This window comes from Anopheles marshallii, chromosome 3, assembly GCF_943734725.1.
Source record: "Anopheles marshallii chromosome 3, idAnoMarsDA_429_01, whole genome shotgun sequence".
Taxonomy (NCBI): Eukaryota; Metazoa; Arthropoda; class Insecta; order Diptera; family Culicidae; genus Anopheles; species Anopheles marshallii.
In genome coordinates, this window is record NC_071327.1 from 12,963,211 (window position 1) to 12,983,780 (window position 20,570).

The 20,570-nt window shown below is 44.0% G+C and overlaps 4 protein-coding genes across 4 annotated transcripts; all 4 read right to left on the reverse strand.

Moving 5' to 3' along the window:
- Window positions 1–905: 905 nt before the first annotated feature.
- On the reverse strand, window positions 906–3,175 carry LOC128713807 (serine protease inhibitor 28Dc-like). The gene is made up of 2 exons (XM_053808675.1): window positions 2,682–3,175; window positions 906–1,839 (listed from the first exon to the last, which is right to left on the reverse strand). Exons 1-2 carry the CDS (start codon window positions 3,170–3,172, stop codon window positions 906–908), a joined length of 1,425 nt encoding a protein of 474 aa, XP_053664650.1. The 5' UTR covers window positions 3,173–3,175.
- A 4,143-nt stretch (window positions 3,176–7,318) lies between these two features.
- LOC128716220 (phenoloxidase-activating factor 3-like) lies at window positions 7,319–8,690 on the reverse strand. The gene is made up of 5 exons (XM_053811139.1): window positions 8,621–8,690; window positions 8,402–8,556; window positions 8,083–8,336; window positions 7,817–8,004; window positions 7,319–7,725 (listed from the first exon to the last, which is right to left on the reverse strand). The coding sequence occupies exons 1-5, from the start codon at window positions 8,688–8,690 to the stop codon at window positions 7,319–7,321; spliced, it is 1,074 nt and encodes a 357-aa protein (XP_053667114.1).
- A 4,283-nt stretch (window positions 8,691–12,973) lies between these two features.
- On the reverse strand, window positions 12,974–15,339 carry LOC128710964 (phenoloxidase-activating factor 3-like). Its single transcript, XM_053805827.1, has 5 exons — window positions 15,270–15,339; window positions 15,043–15,197; window positions 13,713–13,960; window positions 13,452–13,642; window positions 12,974–13,377 (listed from the first exon to the last, which is right to left on the reverse strand). Exons 1-5 carry the CDS (start codon window positions 15,337–15,339, stop codon window positions 12,974–12,976), a joined length of 1,068 nt encoding a protein of 355 aa, XP_053661802.1.
- Window positions 15,340–17,183: 1,844 nt separating this feature from the next.
- LOC128715865 (phenoloxidase-activating factor 3-like) lies at window positions 17,184–18,551 on the reverse strand. The gene is made up of 5 exons (XM_053810783.1): window positions 18,482–18,551; window positions 18,250–18,404; window positions 17,930–18,180; window positions 17,669–17,859; window positions 17,184–17,587 (listed from the first exon to the last, which is right to left on the reverse strand). The coding sequence occupies exons 1-5, from the start codon at window positions 18,549–18,551 to the stop codon at window positions 17,184–17,186; spliced, it is 1,071 nt and encodes a 356-aa protein (XP_053666758.1).
- Between the last annotated feature and the right edge of the window lie 2,019 nt (window positions 18,552–20,570).

A 20,570-nucleotide genomic window follows, 5' to 3' on the forward strand; every position in this document is an offset into this window, starting at 1 on the left:
CTTGCGTAGCGCGAATTTTTGCCGCACTGTTTTAGTGCTGTTTAAAAGTGACGTTATGTTGATAGCTAGCGCAAATCTAATTTTTAATGGATATTGTATGAAGATCTCGACGTTCCTTTGGATATTTTATAAATAGTGGGCTGGTATTTTAATTTTATGCATATTGCTCTCTCCTGCATTAAGAGAAGTTACATATTTCTAATAATTTAAAGTGACTATCAACAACACGTGGTCATTGATCAACAGGAAGGATCGTCACCATCGTCACCAAAGCAAGATCTGGTTATATCAGGATGACGATGATGTGTGGAAGTACAACGTGACTAAAACCTGTCCGTAACATCCCGTGCGCGTCACAGACGGATAACGCTAGACAATTTGAATAATTAATCCTGACGTACACATTCGAAGAAACGTTCCAACATTGTTCAGTTGCGTTGAAAAAAACAAAACAACTTGCTACGTCTGAATTCCACATTTAAAAAGCTCGCGTTAATAGATGACAAATAAAACGGCCTTGATTGCGATGCGAACGTTTGCCAATCGGTAGGGTGAATGAGTGTGGAAAACCCCGTCGGTTTGTATTCCTGTTTTTTTTTTTATCATACCAGTTTCTCACCTTCGCAACCTATTGGTCACGAACGAAATGGGACTTCATGCGTTGGGTGCAGGTCATTCCGATGCTTTTATCCAGCACCAAAGAACATTGTGGTCAATAAAGCAGACAAGCCGCAGTATATCAAGCATTTATCTTTACTATATTGCCTTACTTATCATACTATAGACAGCTGTTTGAGAAAGCACGGATGCATGTTCTCTCGGAGAATATAACGATCCCAACAACGGATGTACTATCTAAGGCAAGAATGCATTTTGGAATAGGTAGCGGTGGGACTGGTTGGTGGTTACGAAGGATCAAATACAGCACCATAGAACAGCAGCATCTTCGTTGGATCGTGACGTATGGCAAGTATAAACGGTCCCCTCGCGCGAAAGTTCACCGGTGGTAGGGATCGTTCCATGGCGGTGATCGTTACCGCGCCACCCTCCGTGCCCCGTTCGTTAACGTCCAGATCGATCTTGTGCACCATCTCGCTGACGTACAGCTTTCTCGACCGACCTTCCGAACCGCTGCGGCCGTTCGAGGCCGCAATTTTCAGATTATTCTTCGTCCGATCGAACAGTGTCCGCAGACCGAGCTGCTGCAGCGCTCGCTTCAAATCGTACGTGTTGGTGGCGTGCATCCGTGGGAACTGTACGATCGCTTTCTGCAACCGCATGCGCCCGATCAGTTGATCGAGCGCGGCAGAGCTGAGCTGTGCCTGCAGCTGCCGAACCTTGGCACGGTTCGAGTCGTTCGGCAGGATGATGTACATGGACGTGGTACGGTTACGGTACGGGAAGGCCATAATTCGTGCGTTCAGCTCGGGTGAGGCGTAGTACGGGAAGCAACCGCTGGCAAACATCGTGGGCACCATTACGGCTGGTTGGTCCTCACCGTCGGGAAAGAAGGGCTGGTCGCGGGTGAACTGTGGCTCGTTGAAGAACGTTTCCCAGGTGGCCTTGAAGTAGAGCGCATTGGCAATGACCATCTGCGTGCTGGTGTCCAGATCGTCCGGCAGTATCTCCTCGATGCGCCCACGGGTACTTTCGTTCACCCAGTGGTTGATGGTGGCGCGCGCTATATGTGGTTGGTCCTTGAAGTTAACCTGCTCGATCTGGGCCTGGTACAACTCTTTGGCCAGTCGGACAAAGTTGGTACTGTTCATCAGCCCTTGCTGTAGAAATATCCCATTGGCAAGCTGCACCACGTTGGGCTGAATCGGCTCATCAAGGTATCTGGCGAAGGGAAGAAAAATTGTGTATAATAAATCTGATTCAGATTCATTAATCTAAATAAACCCTTGAACTGATTCTATATTCAAAAGATTCATAAACCATCAACGATTCCAAGGGTCGATTCACCAGTACTCTGATGATTCAATAATCTTTTGAGAGTCGATTCTTGATTTGAATGACTCCTTGCTAAAGATGCATATGAATGACTCTTTTCAAAAGATTCGTATAAATGATTCTTTTAAAAAGATTCATACAAACGACTCATTACTAAAGATTTATTTGAATGACTCTTTTCAAAATATTCATATAAAAGACTCTTTTCAAAAGATTCGTATAAATGATTTTTTTTCAAAAGATTCATATAAATGACTCTTTTCAAAAGATTCATATAAATGACTCTTTTCAAAAGATTCATATGAATGACTCTTTTCAAAAGATTCATACAAACGACTCATCACTAAAGATTTATTTGAATGACTCTTTTCAAAAGATTCATAGAAATGATTCTTTTCAAAAGATTCATATGAATGACTCTTTTCAAAAGACTCATATGAATGACTCCTTGCTAAAGATTCATATGAAAGACTCTTTCCAAAAGATTCATATGAATGACTCTTTTCAAAAGATTCATATGAAAGAGTCTTTTCAAAAGATTCATATGAATGACTTTTGCCAACAGATTCATTTGAATGACTCTTTTCAAAAGATTCATATGAATGACTCATCACTAAAGATTTATTTGAATGACTCTTTTCAAAAGATTCATTAAACACTATGCCAATGGAAACGGATCGTAGAATAAAGCTCGTCGAATCAAGCGAATCTCTACCGTCTGTACTCACTTATCATCATCATCATCATCCTCATAATCGAAACCCTCCATCCGTGGGTAGCAGCTGCTAGACGTGTGCCACTCCGGCAGCTCCTCCAGTATTCCCCTTCCCGCGATGTCGTGCGTGAACTCCTTCAGCAAACGGGCAAAGTTTTTCGGTATGTTCCCACTGTTAGCCGCACGGAACTGTTCGAGCTGCAGTACATTGAGCAGCTCGTACCGTGTGTCACGATTCGCTGCACGCAACAGCAAGAACATCATGCTGCCGATGCTGACCGGTGAGAACAGTTCCGTCTTGCTGCTGTTACCACCGGAAGCGCCGAGCTGCTGTCCGAGCTTCCGTGCCAGATCGTTAATTGCCGCAACCAACTGCTCACTGACGGCCTTCGAGGGTGCGTTATAGTTCTGGGCGTTGGCGCCACACCACATCACACCACCAACCAGCACCACAAACCATAACCCGAACGGGATCTTCACCGAGGCTATTGCCCCGTACGGCATTTTGGGGATCTTTCTTTATCGTCCACTTCCAAACACAGACACTCCACCGAATGCGCTGCAACTCACGTGGCTCACCAACCAATGAAAAAGATTTAAAAAAACTTGGGGTTTTTCCTTGTACCGTTCGGCACCCGAAGAATGTCCGGCCGCACGGCAGTACGAAGTTGTTTCTGGCACAGGCACGGTGCGGTGACGACGATCGGTCAGCGCAGACTGTGACTGGCGACGTGCGTTTGAGTTAGTTGCAGCTGTGCGGTGCGTTTGTAACAGCTTCTATGGGAAAGTCCAACGTTGGCCACCCGTCCGGTACGCTATGGAATTGCGGGCCGTGACGAGATCACGGCGCTCAACCACAAGCTCGGGCACGGCAGTGTGAGCGAGACGGTTCGTTCAAAGAATAAGAAGCAGCAATCGTAAACTTCCTCGCCCACACACATACACACATACGCATAACCCCCTCCCCCCTCCTTGCGGGTTACCACCGGTTCTTCTGGTCTGACCGTCGGGCGGGTTTGTTTATAAACTTGAGCCATCTTTCACCGCGTCTTGGCGCCGGTCCGGTTTCATTCCAGCACGATCTCTTTGACCATTACGATCGATCGCTTCTACGTGCGCGTATGTGTGTGTTTGTTGTTGTGTCGCGGTTTACCATTGAAGTCCCCCCCCCCACTCGTGAAGGTCTGCCCGTCGCTGAGGTCGCTTTCCCCTTACCCACTTGTTGAATCGAACCGAATCATCCGATCGGTGGTGGGGGGGAATCTTTGTTGTACTTCGTTCGGGACTGGTTTGAGCGGTTTGATTGTTGATCCGATGCAGTTTGTGCGTGTAGCCGCATCAGCTGTTTTTTCCATTGGTGTGTGTGTGTGTGAGAGAAAGAGCGAGAATTTACGGTATGGAATTCTCAGATCGAGAATGTGCATGAGGTGAGTGCCATTCGGTGAGTGCCACCAATGTGAGAATACACGTGCTCGATGAAGGCTTTTCAAATGGGAAACGAAAGTGTGTAACAATCGGATTAGTTAATACAAGTTTTTAGTTGTATTGGCATTGTTATAAACATTTTAAGTTTAAGTTTATTTAAGTTTAAGTTCATTATTGCCATAGTGAAGTTATTCGTAGCGAATAATTAGGGTCCTTTTGGGTGTATTTGGTAGCGGCGCCACTCTTCACACGAACGGACCGGTTCAAAATCCCATCAGAACCAACCCTCACGTACGCAGGACTGACTATCCAGGTGCGGGTGAGAATAAAAACGCAAAAGAATTACCGGAAATGGCAGACCTAGAGGCCTAGAGGAAGATATTTTAGATCAAGTTTTCATTTTTTTGTATAGATTTTGTGAGACAAGAGGAAGCGCGCATCTCGGGGACTGCCTGTACTTAAGTAGAGAAATTTAAAAATACTGTTTTGTTACTCGGTCTAAATTTGCACTAATGAGCGTGTTTATTTGACTTGATATCAAGAGGGCAAACACTTTTTATTTTCTAAGTGCTTCAGAGTGTCACCCATATTTGGGTGACGCCGGCCGCTGGGAAGATTTCGCGTCACCCATATTTGGGTGACGCGGTACAAAACGTGTTAAATATTTGTAACTTTTTTTGTTTTCACTTTTGGAAATATCTTCTATAACAATTTGGCACATTTTAAATAATTTTCGAGACTTGTTTTGTATTTGTTTCTATCCTTGTTATAACTTTTTTTCTTGACTTGACTATACAAACTATAGGTTCTTGCCTGCCATTTCTGGCTTAATATACTTGCCACGTACTTACCACGTAGCCGGATAGTCAGACATCTTGGCCAGGTCCTGTCGTGTGAAGATCGGCGCCGCTATCAACACACCACCAGTTCGTCCCGATTTGTTATATCTATATATGAAATAAATTTTAATAACTTTCGCAGAGATTCAGCTACTATTTACTAATTATTCGAAATCATTCAGCTACGATCAAGTGATCGATGGTAGGAATTTTAAACGCCGTCCCTACAAATGTTCAGCAGGTGGAGGTGCCTGGTATGCGAGACGTTGAACTGGCAACACACCGGTCCGTAATTATCTTTTATGCTGCCGAGATTGCAATAGATGTTCTTTACCCTTCTTTAACGAGGCACAGCTGCAAAACTGTAACATTCCAGTTCCGTGCTATAATTTATACCAGTGCGGGAAACCCCACTGTATCGATGCAGTTTGCAATGTAGAAACGCGGAACTTTTTTCGTATGTATTGTCTACATGTATATGTGTGTGTGTCTGTAAGACCGATCGACATCCCAAGGAACATTTTTACCCCACAACTACCAGTTTCATTGCGTTTCACGCCGGTTAACTCCATATAGTGGGCGGCCTTTCGTACATTGTACTGCTTCTTATAACTTATCGCTCTTCTAAGACTTAGTTTTTTCCGCTATGATGAACCCATTCGCTGTTGTTAAACGTGTGGATTATTGTAGGATTATTCTAGATTAACTTAGGATATCGGTTTAAAATCGGTAAGTAAACCAAATATAATCGATCAAGCAACGTTTATTTATACTATCTATTCAAAAGTACAGAAAAAACTCATCGTAACAGCATTCTACTGGCGTTCTTTGACGGCAACGTGCATGGAGTGAAGTGTTGCAAGGATTTGCATAGTGTTTTACTATATTTAAAGTGCTATTTTAAGGAAAGTGTTGCTAAATGTTGCTACTACCACGACGTCTTAATTATGCAACACTTTGCTATTTTCTCCCAGAGCAAGGAGTAGAAATAATACGCGTGTCCATTGCAGAAACGCAATAGCCATTCGCGTATGGCATCCAAGCAGCCGTTGTCGCAAGAGAATGAGCCGCATTGCCTCTTCCTCGTTTCTTTCACAATCCTTTCGATCTGCCGGACAGTTCGGCTATTCGGCCGATTATCCGGCCCAAAAACGGCCAATCTTTCTCTTCGTGGGCTGCTTCGGAATTGCTTCGTGGGCAATCAGCTGTTTCATGAATCTGTGTGGGTGATTTGCTCCTATTCTGCATGGGCAAGGTGGTTAATATGAAGTTTCTCCCTGTTTTAAAGCTTTTTTCATGCTTTCCGTTTTCCTCAGCTAAATATTTTACTTAAAATTTATAGTGCAAAAAGTTGTAGAGTTAATCAGGTTGTTGAAAAAGCCAGATAAGTCGCCACTATCGCGTTTTTCTCATCATAACATTCTAATTTAAATCAATAGACCTGTTCTATGTCCTTTATCTAATAATTGAATGCTCTTTTAACTAGTTCCCAAATTAGTTAGCCACTAATTTAACTACAAACCACTCATTTCTACGATTGAAAGCGCTTTGTTAGTGTTCAGAAGATTAAAAAACAACATTATTTATGTAAGAAACGATTAAAACTTGTATCAGTTTTATATCTACTAACGCTTTATATCGCTCTTTTCCACTTATGCCATTCGGATCACATAAATCTGTCGCTACCAGACAGAACCAGTCAACAGATTTGGGTTTAATGAATTCCCTGCTTTAATTAGTTTTCCCGGGGCTTTCGGGTTTATCCCATCGCTGCTAATTTCCCCCACACAGACTCCACGGTACAGTGGCAGCAAGCTATAAAAGGAGCGGTTGTGAATGTTGCCTCTGGTGGTTGTAAAATCCCAATTACAGTTTTTTTTTTTGTCGTTTTGTAATGGCAATAGTCAAGTCTGAGGGGGGGTTCTTCAATGACCATTATAAGAATGTAATCTTAAGTGGTGACAGACGGTAAAGATTAAGCGTTGGATCCACATAAAGATCATCCACAAGACAAACAAACTATCTGTGGATAGTTGGAGGCAATAGATTAATTTCATAAGTCATCATATGACCAGTTTATCGTTATTCATATTCAGAGTTCATTTGCATATAAATTATTTTTTTATTAGGACAATAAAAATTATCCCTCAAACTTGCCGACATGTTTTTGAGTTTTTTTTAAACATTATGTTTTTTTTTTAAGATACGATTCTATTTTATGATGCATTGTGCACATTTCCATGAGTATTGGTGCTCGTCTACAATACTACCCTAAATTGAGGAGGTTAGTTGAGCTTTAACTTATGTTATAATCATCATGGACGGTTTCTGTCATGTTTGCGTCATGCCAACAGAAGGCACGATTTAAGATTCCATGGAATGGAAATCACTCTTCCAACCGGCTCAGAATCCAGTCGACGTAATTCTCCACCTTGGTGTACACGCCCGGTGCACTTTGTTTGCCGCATGTCCGCAAACCGAACGACACCACACCGTACTGGACGTAGCGTGAGTGTTGCATGCTGATCGACTTCAACGGGCCGCCCGAATCACCGGAACAGTTGTCGGACAGGTCGGCACCGATCGCGCACAGCTGCCCATCGGTGATGCGGACGAATTTATCCTTTTGCCGTAGCTGCGTCTGGCACGCATCGTTCTGCACCAGGGTCAGCTTGGTGTACTGCAGCCTGTTCGCGAACAGTGCGTTGTGCGTTTGGCCCCAACCGACCACGAAGTAGATCGTCTGCTTCGTACCGAGTTCGGGTGATACCGGTAGACATATTGGGAGTACATCTGGTTGGGAATGCAAGAAAAAAAAAACGGACGAAATAGAGCTCAGGTTGCTCGAAATAGGGACGGTAAGGACCATCCAGTGGTGACTCACTGTCGTTCAGCTCGGCACGGCGCGCCAGACGTATCAGCCCGATGTCGTTCATCTTGTACCGACCACTGTAGTCCTCGTGGCTGAAGGTGCGCTCCACCGGGATGTCCTGCGGTGCCATCGCACACTCCCCATGCTTATCACAATCGATCGTGCTGTTCAGATCGTACTCACCAAGCCGCACGAACGCACTGACCGTGGCAAAGCGAAAACAGTTGCAAAAATAAAACTAACTACCAAAGCGCATTCACAACCCTTCGGATACTTACACATCATTGCTCACGAGACAGTGTGCCGCCGTCAGTACGTAGCGGTCGTTGATCAGCGTACCGCCACAGAAGAAGTGGCCGGCTTTAGATTTCAGCAGCGCCATCCACGGAAACTGAAACAGTTTAGCGTCCTGGCCGAACGAAATTTTGTCGTCCGTGTAGGACCCACAGTGCTCCAGATCGAGCAGCTCCAAGCCCCGCCTATTGGCAGGCTCGTCCAACGGTACGGGATCGTCACAGCATACCTTGAACACCTGCACGAGAAAGGATGCATAATTATCACCAACATCATACCAAACACCGCCCGAAAGACACGCACACTCTTGCCGTCGGTTCTGCCCCGCTCGCAGACCCGTCGCCGAAACTCGTCCCGCAAGCTGGTCGACCATTTGGCCGGTTGATTGTGGTGCGGACTGAATCGTTCGCAGTCATGAATATGTATGCACGATTCACCGTCCGGGCATGTGTTGAACTCTGTTGAACATTGTGACAGTTTTCAGCAACCGTGCGTAAAAGCGGCCACACCAGCGATACTTACGTGCGGTGACTGTTTGGCAGCAAGCGACGAACGCCACCCAACCGGTCAGGATTCGTGCGCCCGAATGCATCTCTAAACCGAACCGGTACCGAAAACAAAAACCCCTCGTTGTGTTGTCCGTATGCGATCCGACCGCGTTTCCGGCTGTAGTGTGCGCGACCGCAACGGGACTGGCTCCTTTTATAACCGTGCCGTTCACCCCCCGAGGTTTAGGGGTGTGTACGTTACGCAGGCCTCCCACGGGGGGGGGGGAGTTGTTTTGTTTTTTGGCGCAATCGTGTGAGTGTCGACGAGATAAAAACAAACCCCCGGCACTGATCACTTTGGCAGTGTGTGAGTGCGTATCGCAGCGGGCTATGTGTATTGCGATTGCTAACAGATTATTCAAGATGCCGGCGAGACGGTGGTTGGTGTGTGCTCAACAGATCTCATGCAAGATAAACCATTTTACTCCTCAAGTGTTTGCTTGCGATCCAGAAACGGCATGGTTGGGATTTTTTTGTTTGATAGTTGTTTCTCCACTGCTCGACGGTTTTATTCGTTCCGATGATGTTTTAACACACGTAAAACTAAATAATTGACTTAATCATGCTAAATAATTCACTATAACCATTTTCTGTGGAAAATCACATGAATGGACGTCTGCGGTACAAATAGTTTCAAGTCTCTTGAAAGTGTTGGGTAAAATTAGACCGATTGGACAAAATAAGTCTATAAATTGTTCTGCCACCAAGTGGAAGGTTGAGAATTGTTTGGATTTGGGTCAATAAGCATCCTTTTTAAATAACCACAGCTACGATGGAAAATGTTGTTTAGTGTTGTAAAACCATGTCAATTCCTGTCAGATACGATCAACTACTCGTGTGAAGGGACGTAAAATGCGTTAATAATTGCGCTATAGATCTCCGTCAATCGGCACACTAAACCCGGAATATTCATGTTCATCAGTTATAATGCGGATATAATGCAGTGTGTAGAAACACATTCATTCATAGTACTTTTTTTTTTATTTTTGCATATTGCATATTATATTATTGCTGCTTACATGATATCCAATCTTATTTTATTCTTCTTCATCGGCACAACAACCTTAAGAGCTCTTGACCTGCCATTCCGGGCTTCTATTTGACAGTATTTACTCGTAGCTGGACAGTCAGTCCTGCGTACGGGGGTTTGATCCGGATGGGATTTTGGACCGGTCCTGTCGTGTGAAGACCGGCGCCGCTACCAAACACACCACCGACCAGACCGCCCAATCATGCTTTATTATCCATGGAATATGTACGTATGCATCTATCGCGATACCTGTTCGGAACGTTATAACAAACGATCTTTTACACTACGATACTGGGTTGGTTGATTCTGAAAACGACGGAAAGAAGATTCTTCGGCACAAACAGCACGAGGTGCATTTAGACGATTTGGCCACCTTGTTAGGGTGATAAGTACTTGCAGTAGAGTTCCTGATGGAAGGCATGATTTTTGTCGTACCAGAAGATCGCATACGATTGGTGAGCGTTCGTAATCGTTCAGAATTTAACTTTTCTGCATATACCAAAGAATAGTTCCAACCTTATCAGTAATTTCCAAGTCTGAAGTGTCTGAAAACAGAATATTTTACCTCATATGTGTCGAAGCATTTTGATTGGTCCTCTGCAACCACGAGCCCCTTTTGAGCTCTTTGAACAGGTGATTGGACTTACCGGATTCGAGGAGTCGTAGTCTCATCGTTGCATTGACATAGGACGACCCAGTCAGGACTTTTTTTTAAAACAGTTGACATAGTCAGCAGAGGCATTGTAAGGCTTCTTATTGAGATGATGTAGTAGATACAACAGCCAGTGAGTTTGAGCTGAATGAATGAGAGCGAAACGGTGTTCGTTATGATATTTGGAAGAAAGATAAGAACAAGTCTGGATCCACTTAGACCAGTACCAGTAAAAGACTGGACAATTGGTTGCCGAATCGACGATTTAGAACCGGTGTCTTCGCCAAAGTGCACCAAGGTAACGGTTGGACCTGTGGGCCTGGAAAGGTTATTGGGAGAAAATTGGGAAGGTGATGTATGGCTGGAAACTTCGCGAGCTAGATTAATACTGGCAGCACTGCCAAAGAATGACAGCTGTCAACGCTGAGTTGTCAACTAGAAGCGATACTATCGTCCTCTTTCTTTTCTAAACGCATAACGAGTAAGGCGTGTTTAGTTTTTTTAGAAAATTAAATCCAAATACGTTACACAGATCATTTGATCTGTCTGTCGTCTAGGAGTTTGTATGAGAAACATGTAGGAGTTTACATGGGAAAAATAAACTCCCGGAACACATTACGTATTTTATTTTGTTTACGTGACTGATAATTTACAAAACAAACTGCCAAAAGAAACGTACATGTTGATCCGTACGTAAAAAGAAATTGCCAAAACAAAAATCAAATTTCAATTTACTTCGCAATCTAAAACAAGCTATCACGTGACTTGCTGTCCGTGAACCCGTTTGACGTGACTTTCGACGATTCATTCCTGATAAGAGACACACTTGTTGCTTTTTTTGCTAGATGCAACAGAAGCAAATATCGCGGCTAAATATCATTGCAATTTGGGGTGCTGATTGAAGCAATGGATTTATTTCTCCGTGCCTCCATTCTCAGCACCACTCACAGAAGTTTGTACCTTCCCACTCTTTGAGATAAATTCGGCTGGAATTCGAATGGATGCACTGGTTTGACCGGCTGAGAAGGATGATGCTTGTTGCGTGGCGTTGTCTCATCAGCTTTGTCTTATTATGTATAAGGCGTAGATTAGGTTACAGAAGCATCTGGTTAAATTTTATCGCCGTTCTTGATCGTGACATTGCCAAACCACGTCCACGTATTTGCAAAAAATGGTTAAATTCATGTACGCTGGTTCAACACGGTCCGGGCTATCGTGAAGCGAATATCAAAGCAGGGTGGAAGATACGTCGATGATATTTGATATCACATCCCAGATCATGATCATGGTTCTATAATATCACAGCCAGAAGACCGAGGTGTCGTTCGTGTGTCACATCGAAGAATGAGCGCTGTCACAGTACAGGTACGCTCGGGCGGCACACATCACTCATGACATATTAATGCACCTTTCGGGAATATCGGTTAGGTATGGGGAAATCCTTTTCGTTATTCCCCAAAAGCATTTAGGCCTTAAAAGGTGTACAAAAAGTACGAGAAAAAAAGGTGACGAAAAAAAGGTTAGTTAATTGGGTTATTTTTTTAATGCAAAATTCACTAGGTGTCTTTTGTCTTCGTCGTCTTCTCCTCCTCCTCCTCCTCCTCCTCTTCTCCTCTTCCTTCTCCTCCTCCTCCTCCTCCTCCTCCTCCTCCTCCTCCTCCTCCTCCTCCTCCTCCTCCTCCTCCTCCTCCTTCTTCTTCTTCTTCTTCTTCTCCTTCTTCTCCTTCTTCTAATTCTTCTTCTTATTCTCCTTTTCTTCTTTTTCTTTCTTCTTCTTTTTCTTTCTTCTTCTTTTTCTTCTTTTTCGTCTGGGTATGCTCAGGGCTGAGCACGTCGTGTAGACATGCCCGGGTCGTTAATCCGCTTCCAGGAAACGCGGTTCAGGGTTGCATTGGTCCATCCATGACTGTCGGATGAACCGTCGTATTCTTCCGGCTTTGACTACCTTCAGAATATCAACTCCGCCAAACAGAACTACCGGACGTATCAGTGTGCGATATATCGAGCATTTCGTGTGTTGCTGGAGTCTTCTGGATTGTAGGAGTTTATGGAGCCCGTAGTAGGTACGATTTCCCTGAACAAAACGGCTTTGGATTTCGCTGTTTGCGTTGTTGTCCAAAGTTACGGTCGTACCATGGTAGCAGAACTCCTCTATCACCTCGATATCGTCGCCGTCAACTGACACTCTGCCTCCGAGTCGGGCTCTATCACGGTATCAGGTACTTCGTCTCCTTCGCTTTGATCCTCAATGCAATTGTATCGGCCTTGGCTCAGTAGCGTTTTCGGTGTTTTAAGGAGTATCAATTTGAAAATCTGAATGAAGGTATCTTTATGTATTGGAAGGTATCTCTAAAGCTTTAGCGTGTAATGGCAATTTGGCTTTGCTAATGAATTATGTGGCTGATACCCAGGATAGTTCCCATTTTCTGTTAAACCAGTGATAAACAATGATAAAAACGATTGGTCATTACACGTCTTATAATGTCGTTCACGAAGAACAGAAAAACGTATATTTCTGTATAACTTTTTTATAAGGTTAATGAAGAAATTTTCCAAAATTTTAATTATTTCGCTGTTGAGCGGATTATTCCCTGCTGCATTTAGTCAATCTAGTAGTCGCTCGTGTGAAGAGATGAATCCGTTGTTTATTCCTCCAGATGTTCCATTATCCAGTCGATGTAGCTTTCCACCTTGGTATAAACACCCGGCGCACTTTGCCTGCCACATGTTGCCAACCCGAAAGAAACTATACCGTACTGGACGTAGCGTTCATTGACGCTGATCGTTTTGAGCGGTCCACCCGAATCACCGACACAGTTATCGGTCAGATTCGTACCGATCGCACAGATCTGATTGTCGTTTAGCTTTGTGTGCCGAGCGATAGATTTCAACTGCCGTTCGCACTCGTCAATTGGCAGCAAATTCAGCTTGGCGAACTGAAGCTTGTTCGAGTATGGGGCGGATTCGGTTGCTCCCCAGCCGGCAACGATATAGGTTATCCGTATGGGACACGCTCCCTGAAATACAGGCAAGCAAATTGGTGCTACGTCTGTGGAGAAAACGAGGAAGAGTGAAACATTTTAGTAAGGAAAGAAACATGGTCAATTAGCTCATGACACTTACTATCATTAAACGATGCTACTCGAGCCAACCGGATCAGTCCAATGTCGTTCGCCTTACGACTCTCACTGTGGTTTTCGTGCACGATGGCTCGTTCGACCGGAATGTCTTGCGGTGGCGGTGCACACAACTCACCACGTTTGTCACAATCGGTTGTGTTTCTCAGATCAAACTCGCCCAAACGAACTATCGCACTAACGATCATAAGAGAAAATAATCAGAAGTTGATGTACATGTTCGTGTAGAAATATTATTGATACCTACACATCGGTGTGCCTCAGACAGTGTGCCGCCGTCAGTACGTAACGCTCGTTGATCAGTGTACCGCTACAGAGGAAGTTACCAACCTTGGGCTTTAGGAGCGCCATCCAAGGATACTGGAATAGTTTGGCATCCTGACCCAAGGCGATCCTATCCTCATAGTATGCTCCGCACCCTTCCAGGTCGAGCACCCCCAGACCTCGCTTACGGTTACTGTAAGTGACTGACTGTTGACAGCACACCCTATAAATCTGCAAGAATGAGATCACATTGATTCTAGCGCTTAATTTGGTTTCGATTCTTTCTTTCGAATTCTGGTTTCGATGCTAAGCAAATGCAGTAATAACTTTGCCTTTGTTTGTTGTTTGTCATTCAAGCTTTATGCACTTTTATCTTCCCTGAAATCTGGAAGTCAGCTCTGCTTGTCCCTGTCTTCAAGAAGGGCGATCGGAGTTTGCGTTCCTATTACCGTAGGATTTCGATCCTTTTTGCTAGTACTATAGCGTTCGAATCCCTTGTCCGCTTACCTTTGATGGTTCATGTACACCCTCAAGTTTGATTCCGTACTACATACATATTTGGACAGTGGTGAGTAGATTGATGTACTTTATACTGACTTAAAGGCGGTGTTTGATTGCGTTTGTCACAGCCTTCTCCTCGACAAACTTGTCAAAATTGGTGTCGGTGCGGAAACTTTGCGGTGGATTGAGTCATATCTATCCGGTTGCAGTTAGCATGTTAGGTTCGAGTCATGTCTATCTGAAGAGTTCTCCAGCACGTCCGGTGTTCCCCAGGGCAGGCTTCTTAATCCTCTTCAGTACGAGTTATTTGTTAATGATGTGAGTTATATCCTACCTGTAATGGACCACTAATGGGCCATATGCAGATGACCTCAAAATATTTCTTCCAATCTCATCCCTCTGCCAGTGTTATTTTCTTCAAATGGTCATAGATTCTTTCTCCTCTTGGAGTGATCTAAACTTTCTAACCCTCTGTTCTGACAAGTGCTCTTTAGTGTCCTCCTCCGGACCTCGTAAAATTGTTCGTTCCGATAATTCCCTAAATAAGTGTGTGCTTGGACGTATGTCTGTTGTGCGTGACCTGGGGGTTATTTTTGATCCCCAATTGTCGTTTAGTCTCCACAGGGGGAACTGCATGAACAGGGACTGGAAGACGCTGGGCCTGTTTGCCTTACTACTCTATACTGTAGTTTGGTGTCCAGTGTTGTCCAATTCTTTAGAAGTTAAGCCTATTGAAATATAGCTTTTACGATAGTTTGTGCCTAGCCTAGAAGCACTGTAATTACATCATATATACAAACATATATACTCACATTTCCACTACTAGACTCTTCACGTTGACAGAGCCTCACACGGAATTCATTTTTGATGCTATCGGACCATTTGGAAGGGTCGAAAAAATGTGGACCAAAGATGGCACATTCGTTAATGTCGATGCAACTATCACCACCGGTGCACTGGTTGAACTCTGTTGGAGATGAACTAATTTGTGCGCGAAAACTCCACTATTTGATACGATATTCAATTGCAAGAAACTTACGCGCTGCTACTAGCTGGCAGATAGTGGCAATCAGCAGCGTAACGGATAGTGCTGTTGTGAAGGTGTGCATGTCGGTTGATGCGTTACTCCAAGATGAGTTATTCTCCAGTTCGTTGGTTCCTTAGCACGCCATACAGAGATTCAGCTATTTTTATACCACAATCACGTCGTCGAAATTTCTATTTTTGTGAATGTGTGTATTTTGTGGATGAATGTGTATAGGTACAGCTGTTAAGTGTTATCGCTAAGCATCTGTATGGGTTGGACTCCGCCTTTGCGTAACAGATTTGAATCTTTCTATCGTGGAGTATTCACCAATTCTGAAGAAATATTTTCAATCCGTACGGCGTCTTCACTATCGAGGGGAATGTCACGACACCGTTGCTTGTCTGATGCTTTATCTGCGTTGTCCAAACCAATCGATAGAAGCTGGACAAATTCACCGTACGTGCAAACTTCCTTATCAGACTTCAATTCGCGCCATGTTTTGGACCAACTGACACGCACGGACCAGGCGGACGAACTTTCTCACCGAGCACTGCTTATGCAACTGATGGGATGTATGTAAAGCGTGTGTGTTTAAAGCATACTCTCCCTGTTTCTTGTCTTATCGTTCTTAGTTCTTGGCGGGTTTTTTCAGTCAACCGTTACGCCTTTCCGTAGCGCATGCTTGATTGTTCTTTTGCATTTGAATATGATCACTCTCGCTCTCTCACACAGGACTACGCAATAACGTGTCCGAAATGGACGAATCTAATCGAAAAAGGACACTTCGTTCGTGAGTTAATTATATTGGTGTCATTGACATTAACATCTTCATCGTAAAACAAGCATCTCGATTTAAGTCCTAAGTTACCATAACAATTTATCTAGTAATCAAACTGTACTTGTTGGATTTCCTGGTTTTGTTTGTTTTCCCTGTTGAGTGGGGTTTACCCCGCGGACGGAACTCATACCACAGAAGTACAGACATACCCACTTTACTTTCCGATACCATTAAATGGTTTATCTATAACAATGTTGAGGTTACTAGTGGAACTCATTATATATTTTTTTAAATTCTTTTGAAAATCGTAAGAAAACTACTTCTAAATGGATTACTTCACTTTTAAAAACCATTAGTCACAGCTTACTCGGGACATTTAACTCTCTCACACGCTGATTCATAGAACAAGCTATCTTCAGTATGAAAGTGATTCCCTTCCGTGCAGAACACCTTTAAGAATAAGGGGACACACCCAACCGGGGGAACAACCTTGCGTCAACGATCCACAAAGCAACGGATGATGATGCTTAATGGTAATTCACACTGCCACAAGAATGACTTTTAGCAATTGTTTTAATTACTTGTGTTTAGTAATGGAAACCCGCATGGAAAGCTCAAATTTAATTTAATTAATCTATCATTAATTTAAGTTTAATTAAACTAGTGGCTCTTGAGTCCCATGTTTCTTTAATATTTACTGGGTTTGATGCAGGAAAATTAATTAAATTAATGGCTCTTGCATCCCACATTACTTTAATATTTACAGGGTTTGTTTATATAACACTCACCAAAAGGTTTCTATCTTCTTTCTATTTTGCTAATAAAGGCACCTTCACGTGGTGTGACTTGTACTCATTTCCAGCGGTTTGCCAATATCCATAACTTGTTTGGGTTTAGATGAATAATTTCGAACTGCCTGGAAAAAACACCCTGTAATTCTCCAAGAAAAAGCAACATTCGTATCGTCTCGATTCCCATTCGTGGTAATATTTTATTTTTTACATATCTTTGTTCTGAACATCATATCCACTAAGATTGAATACGTACTACAATATCGCAGCCAACACGTGTGTGACGAATCGCACGGTGTTGCCATGTATAGGTATGTTTGTTGAGCCCGCTCAATGTTTTCGTCCTACGTCCAACTGTTATTCCTCCAGATGATCCAATATCCAGTCGATGTAGCTTTCCACCTTGGTATAAACACCCGGTGCACTTTGCTTGCCACATGTTGGCAACCCGAACGACACTACTCCGTACTGAACGTAGCGTGCGTTGACGCTGATCGATTTGAGCGGTCCACCCGAATCGCCGACACAGTTATCGGTCAGATTCGTACCGATCGCACAGATCTGATTGTCGTTTAGCTTTGTGAACGGATCCACATTTAGCAATTGCCGTTCGCACTCATCGTTTGCCAGCAAACTCAGCTTGGTGAACTGAAGCTTGTTCGAGAATGGGGCGGATTCGGTTGCTCCCCAGCCGGCAACGAAATAGGTTTTCAGTGTGGTACGCATTACCGGAGATACAGGTAAGCAGATTGGTGCTACGTCTGTGGAGAAAACGAGGAAGAGTTAAACATTTGGTGGGTAAGTAAGCGAAGAAACATGGTCAATTAACTCTTGATACTTACTATCATTAAAGGACGCTGCTCGAGCCAACCGGATCAATCCAATGTCGTTCACCTTACGGCGCCCACTGTGGTTTTCGTGCACGATGGCTCGTTCGACCGGAATGTCTTGCGGTGGCGGTGCACACAACTCACCACGTTTGTCACAGTCGGTTGTGTTTCTCAGATCAAACTCGCCCAAACGAACTATCGCACTAACGATCATAAGAGAAAATAATCAGAAGTTGATGTACATGTTCGTGTAGAAATATTATTGATACCTACACATCGGCGTGCCTCAGACAGTGTGCCGCCGTCAGTACGTAACGCTCGTTGATCAGTGTACCGCCACAGAGGAAGTTACCAACCTTGGGCTTTAGGAGCGCCATCCAAGGATACTGGAATAGTTTGGCATCCTGTCCGAAGGCGATTCTATCCTCAGAGTATGCTCCGCACCCTTCCAGGTCGAGCACCTCCAGACCACGCTTACGGTTACTGTTGTATGTGACTGATTTTTGACAGCACACCTTGTAGACCTGCAAGAATGAGATCACTTTGATTTGACACCAGCGCTTAATTTGGTACGACTCGATCAATTTACTCACATTGCCACTACTGGTCTGTTCACGTTTACACACCCTTGCACGGAATTCATTTTTGATGCTATCGGACCATTTGGAAGGATCTTTAAAATGTGGACCAAAGCGGGCACATTCGTTAATGTTGATGCATTTATCACTGCCGGTGCACTGGTTGAACTCTGTGATTGAAAACGAGGCCATCTATTATTAAACACTCCGTTTGCTCCGTAGAAATAGTAAACTGCAAGAAACTTACGTGCTGCTACTAGCGGGCAGATAGTGGCAATCAGCAGCGTAACGGATAGTACTGTTGTAGAAGTCTGCATGTTGGTTGATGCGTTACTGCAAGCTCAGTTATCCAGCAGATCGTTCGTGCGACCGGAAGCAGTGTGAGCACGCCGTACGGAGATCCAGCTACTTTTATAATACACTCACGCCCTCAGAGCGTCTACCGCTGATGGATGTGTGTGTGTTGGTGCGGCCGTTAAGCGTTATTTACCATCGTCAAGCGTCTGTGTGCGTTTGAGCGTGTCTGCAATGCATAGCATTTGTTTGGATGCACCACACACGAGTCGCAACGCTACGGTGCGGCTACCACTACTGAAGTATTGTTGTCAATCCGTACGAGAAGAATGTCGCGCCACCGTGCCCTGCTAATTGATCCACTGTTTCACGTCTACCACAATCGGAGGACAGTGCCGACACAGTGTCGTACGCCGAAGGGGACAACACACCGCAGTTGGGAACTCCCCTGTAACACGCGCCAAGTGCTGGATCAACTGACACACACGGATCGAGTAGGTGAACTGTCCCAACGAGCTCTGCTCATTCGACTGATGCGATGGGTGTGAAACGCATGTTTTTAAAACATCTCACCAACCTCCACCGGGCAAGCCTTGCGGACAACTTCCCGGTCTGTTCTCCCTGGCTGTTGCCGTCCCCCTATTGCCGGGTTTCTGCCCACCGTTACGCCTTTCCGTGCCGCACGCTTAACATTACACTGCGTGGTGGTGATTTTGCCTTGAATATATGATCTCGCTGTCTCGCTCTCTCTGCCACGATCTTTCTCTCGCTTCAATGGTACAACCGGTGACGCTTTCTTCGCTGCATGTGTGTGGGGCTTTTGTGCGCGCTCGGAAACGTTTCCGTTGGTTCGGCAGGAAGATGGCCGTGAAATGAAGAAGTTCGTAAGCAAAGCAAAAACGAGTTTGACAACACCGATTGTTGCTGGTGTTTTTTTTTCTGTGTGCCTCGTCTTGGAATCTTCTAAAACCTGAACCACACCGTGTGATAATAGTCGACAGCGGTTAAGCAAAGGGAGAATCTTTGACAGTGTGTTAATTAAGCCGGAAAGTCCAACGGATCGTGTTTCAGCGAGATATTCTGGAAATTTTGGAAAATAAGATTTATGTATCTTTTTCAATATGATTTTTTTTCAGGTGAAGCGTTACCGAAATAAATTCTATTCTTAACGGCCCATACCACCGAAAGATGATCGCTTAAGATTCTTTTAGACTATTTTTTATTTGTTAAATTATTTACACTGTGATGCGCCAACTGAAGGAATCAATTTAAAGATGCATTCTGTACGCAGTGTACTAAAGGCTATGCGTCCATACGAGTAGCGAGGTCGTCGTAATCTAATCAATTCGGTTCTCTTCCATACTCTAAATACATTTAATGAATTTAATATTGAAGGACAAGCTATTGACCGTTGGCTGATTCCTATTTTTGCCAAACAGGAAGTTAATATTTGTGAAAAATAAATACGTTTTTACGTAACGCTTTTATTTCCTGGAGGTATGTAAAGTGCTTTACTGACTTTAATATTAAAAAAAGCACACTTCCATTACGGTTTCATGCAGAACCGGTTAATTTTTCATATTTTGCCCCATTCGCATGCGTCCCAGTCCCAGTTGGCATTGAGTTTGCAATATGGGCAATATAAAAAAAAACAGGTTATTATGTGTGAAGTGATCGCATTTGACGTCGTTTGTCATCCGCACCAGAGGTCGCTACGTGTTGGTACTAACTATTAAAACTGCTGCTGGAATTAATCTTCTTTGGGATGTATACCAATCACGTGCCGTTGTAAGCGTACTCACGAATACACGCAGCGACTCGTGTTCGGATTTAGCGCGTGAGGCAATTTTTGTTTTAACTTCACGTCTTTCTAGGCCGTTTCGCAGCCGTCAGATAAGCGGTATGCTAGAACCAAGAATGGTTGCAACAAAGATGGAGAGTATTTTTATATAGTACCGTTCTAATCAGATAAAGATTTCATGTGAAACCATTCAATACTTTAAAGAACATCATTCAAACATACACTGATGATTGATGCTGGT

What these genes read in the sequence shown, in the direction of transcription:
- LOC128713807 (XM_053808675.1), bottom strand. Translation starts at nt 3,172, where the DNA reads ATGCCGTACGGGGCAATAGCCTCGGTGAAGATCCCGTTCGGGTTATGG. An exon ending in GATGATGATGATGATGATAA is followed by an intron (nt 1,840 to 2,681) that starts GTGAGTACAGAC and finishes TCCCTTCGCCAG; the next exon opens with ATACCTTGATGAGCCGATTC.
- LOC128716220 (XM_053811139.1), bottom strand. Translation starts at nt 8,690, where the DNA reads ATGCATTCGGGCGCACGAATCCTGACCGGTTGGGTGGCGTTCGTCGCT. An exon ending in GCAGAACCGACGGCAAGAGT is followed by an intron (nt 8,337 to 8,401) that starts GTGCGTGTCTTT and finishes TTTCTCGTGCAG; the next exon opens with GTGTTCAAGGTATGCTGTGA. An exon ending in TGTCTCGTGAGCAATGATGT is followed by an intron (nt 8,005 to 8,082) that starts GTAAGTATCCGA and finishes TGCCACGGTCAG; the next exon opens with TGCGTTCGTGCGGCTTGGTG.
- LOC128710964 (XM_053805827.1), bottom strand. Translation starts at nt 15,339, where the DNA reads ATGCACACCTTCACAACAGCACTATCCGTTACGCTGCTGATTGCCACT. An exon ending in CTGCCAGCTAGTAGCAGCGC is followed by an intron (nt 15,198 to 15,269) that starts GTAAGTTTCTTG and finishes CATCTCCAACAG; the next exon opens with AGTTCAACCAGTGCACCGGT. An exon ending in TGTCTGAGGCACACCGATGT is followed by an intron (nt 13,643 to 13,712) that starts GTAGGTATCAAT and finishes TATGATCGTTAG; the next exon opens with TGCGATAGTTCGTTTGGGCG.
- LOC128715865 (XM_053810783.1), bottom strand. Translation starts at nt 18,551, where the DNA reads ATGCAGACTTCTACAACAGTACTATCCGTTACGCTGCTGATTGCCACT. An exon ending in AACAGACCAGTAGTGGCAAT is followed by an intron (nt 18,181 to 18,249) that starts GTGAGTAAATTG and finishes TCATTCTTGCAG; the next exon opens with GTCTACAAGGTGTGCTGTCA. An exon ending in AGCAGCGTCCTTTAATGATA is followed by an intron (nt 17,588 to 17,668) that starts GTAAGTATCAAG and finishes TTTTCTCCACAG; the next exon opens with ACGTAGCACCAATCTGCTTA.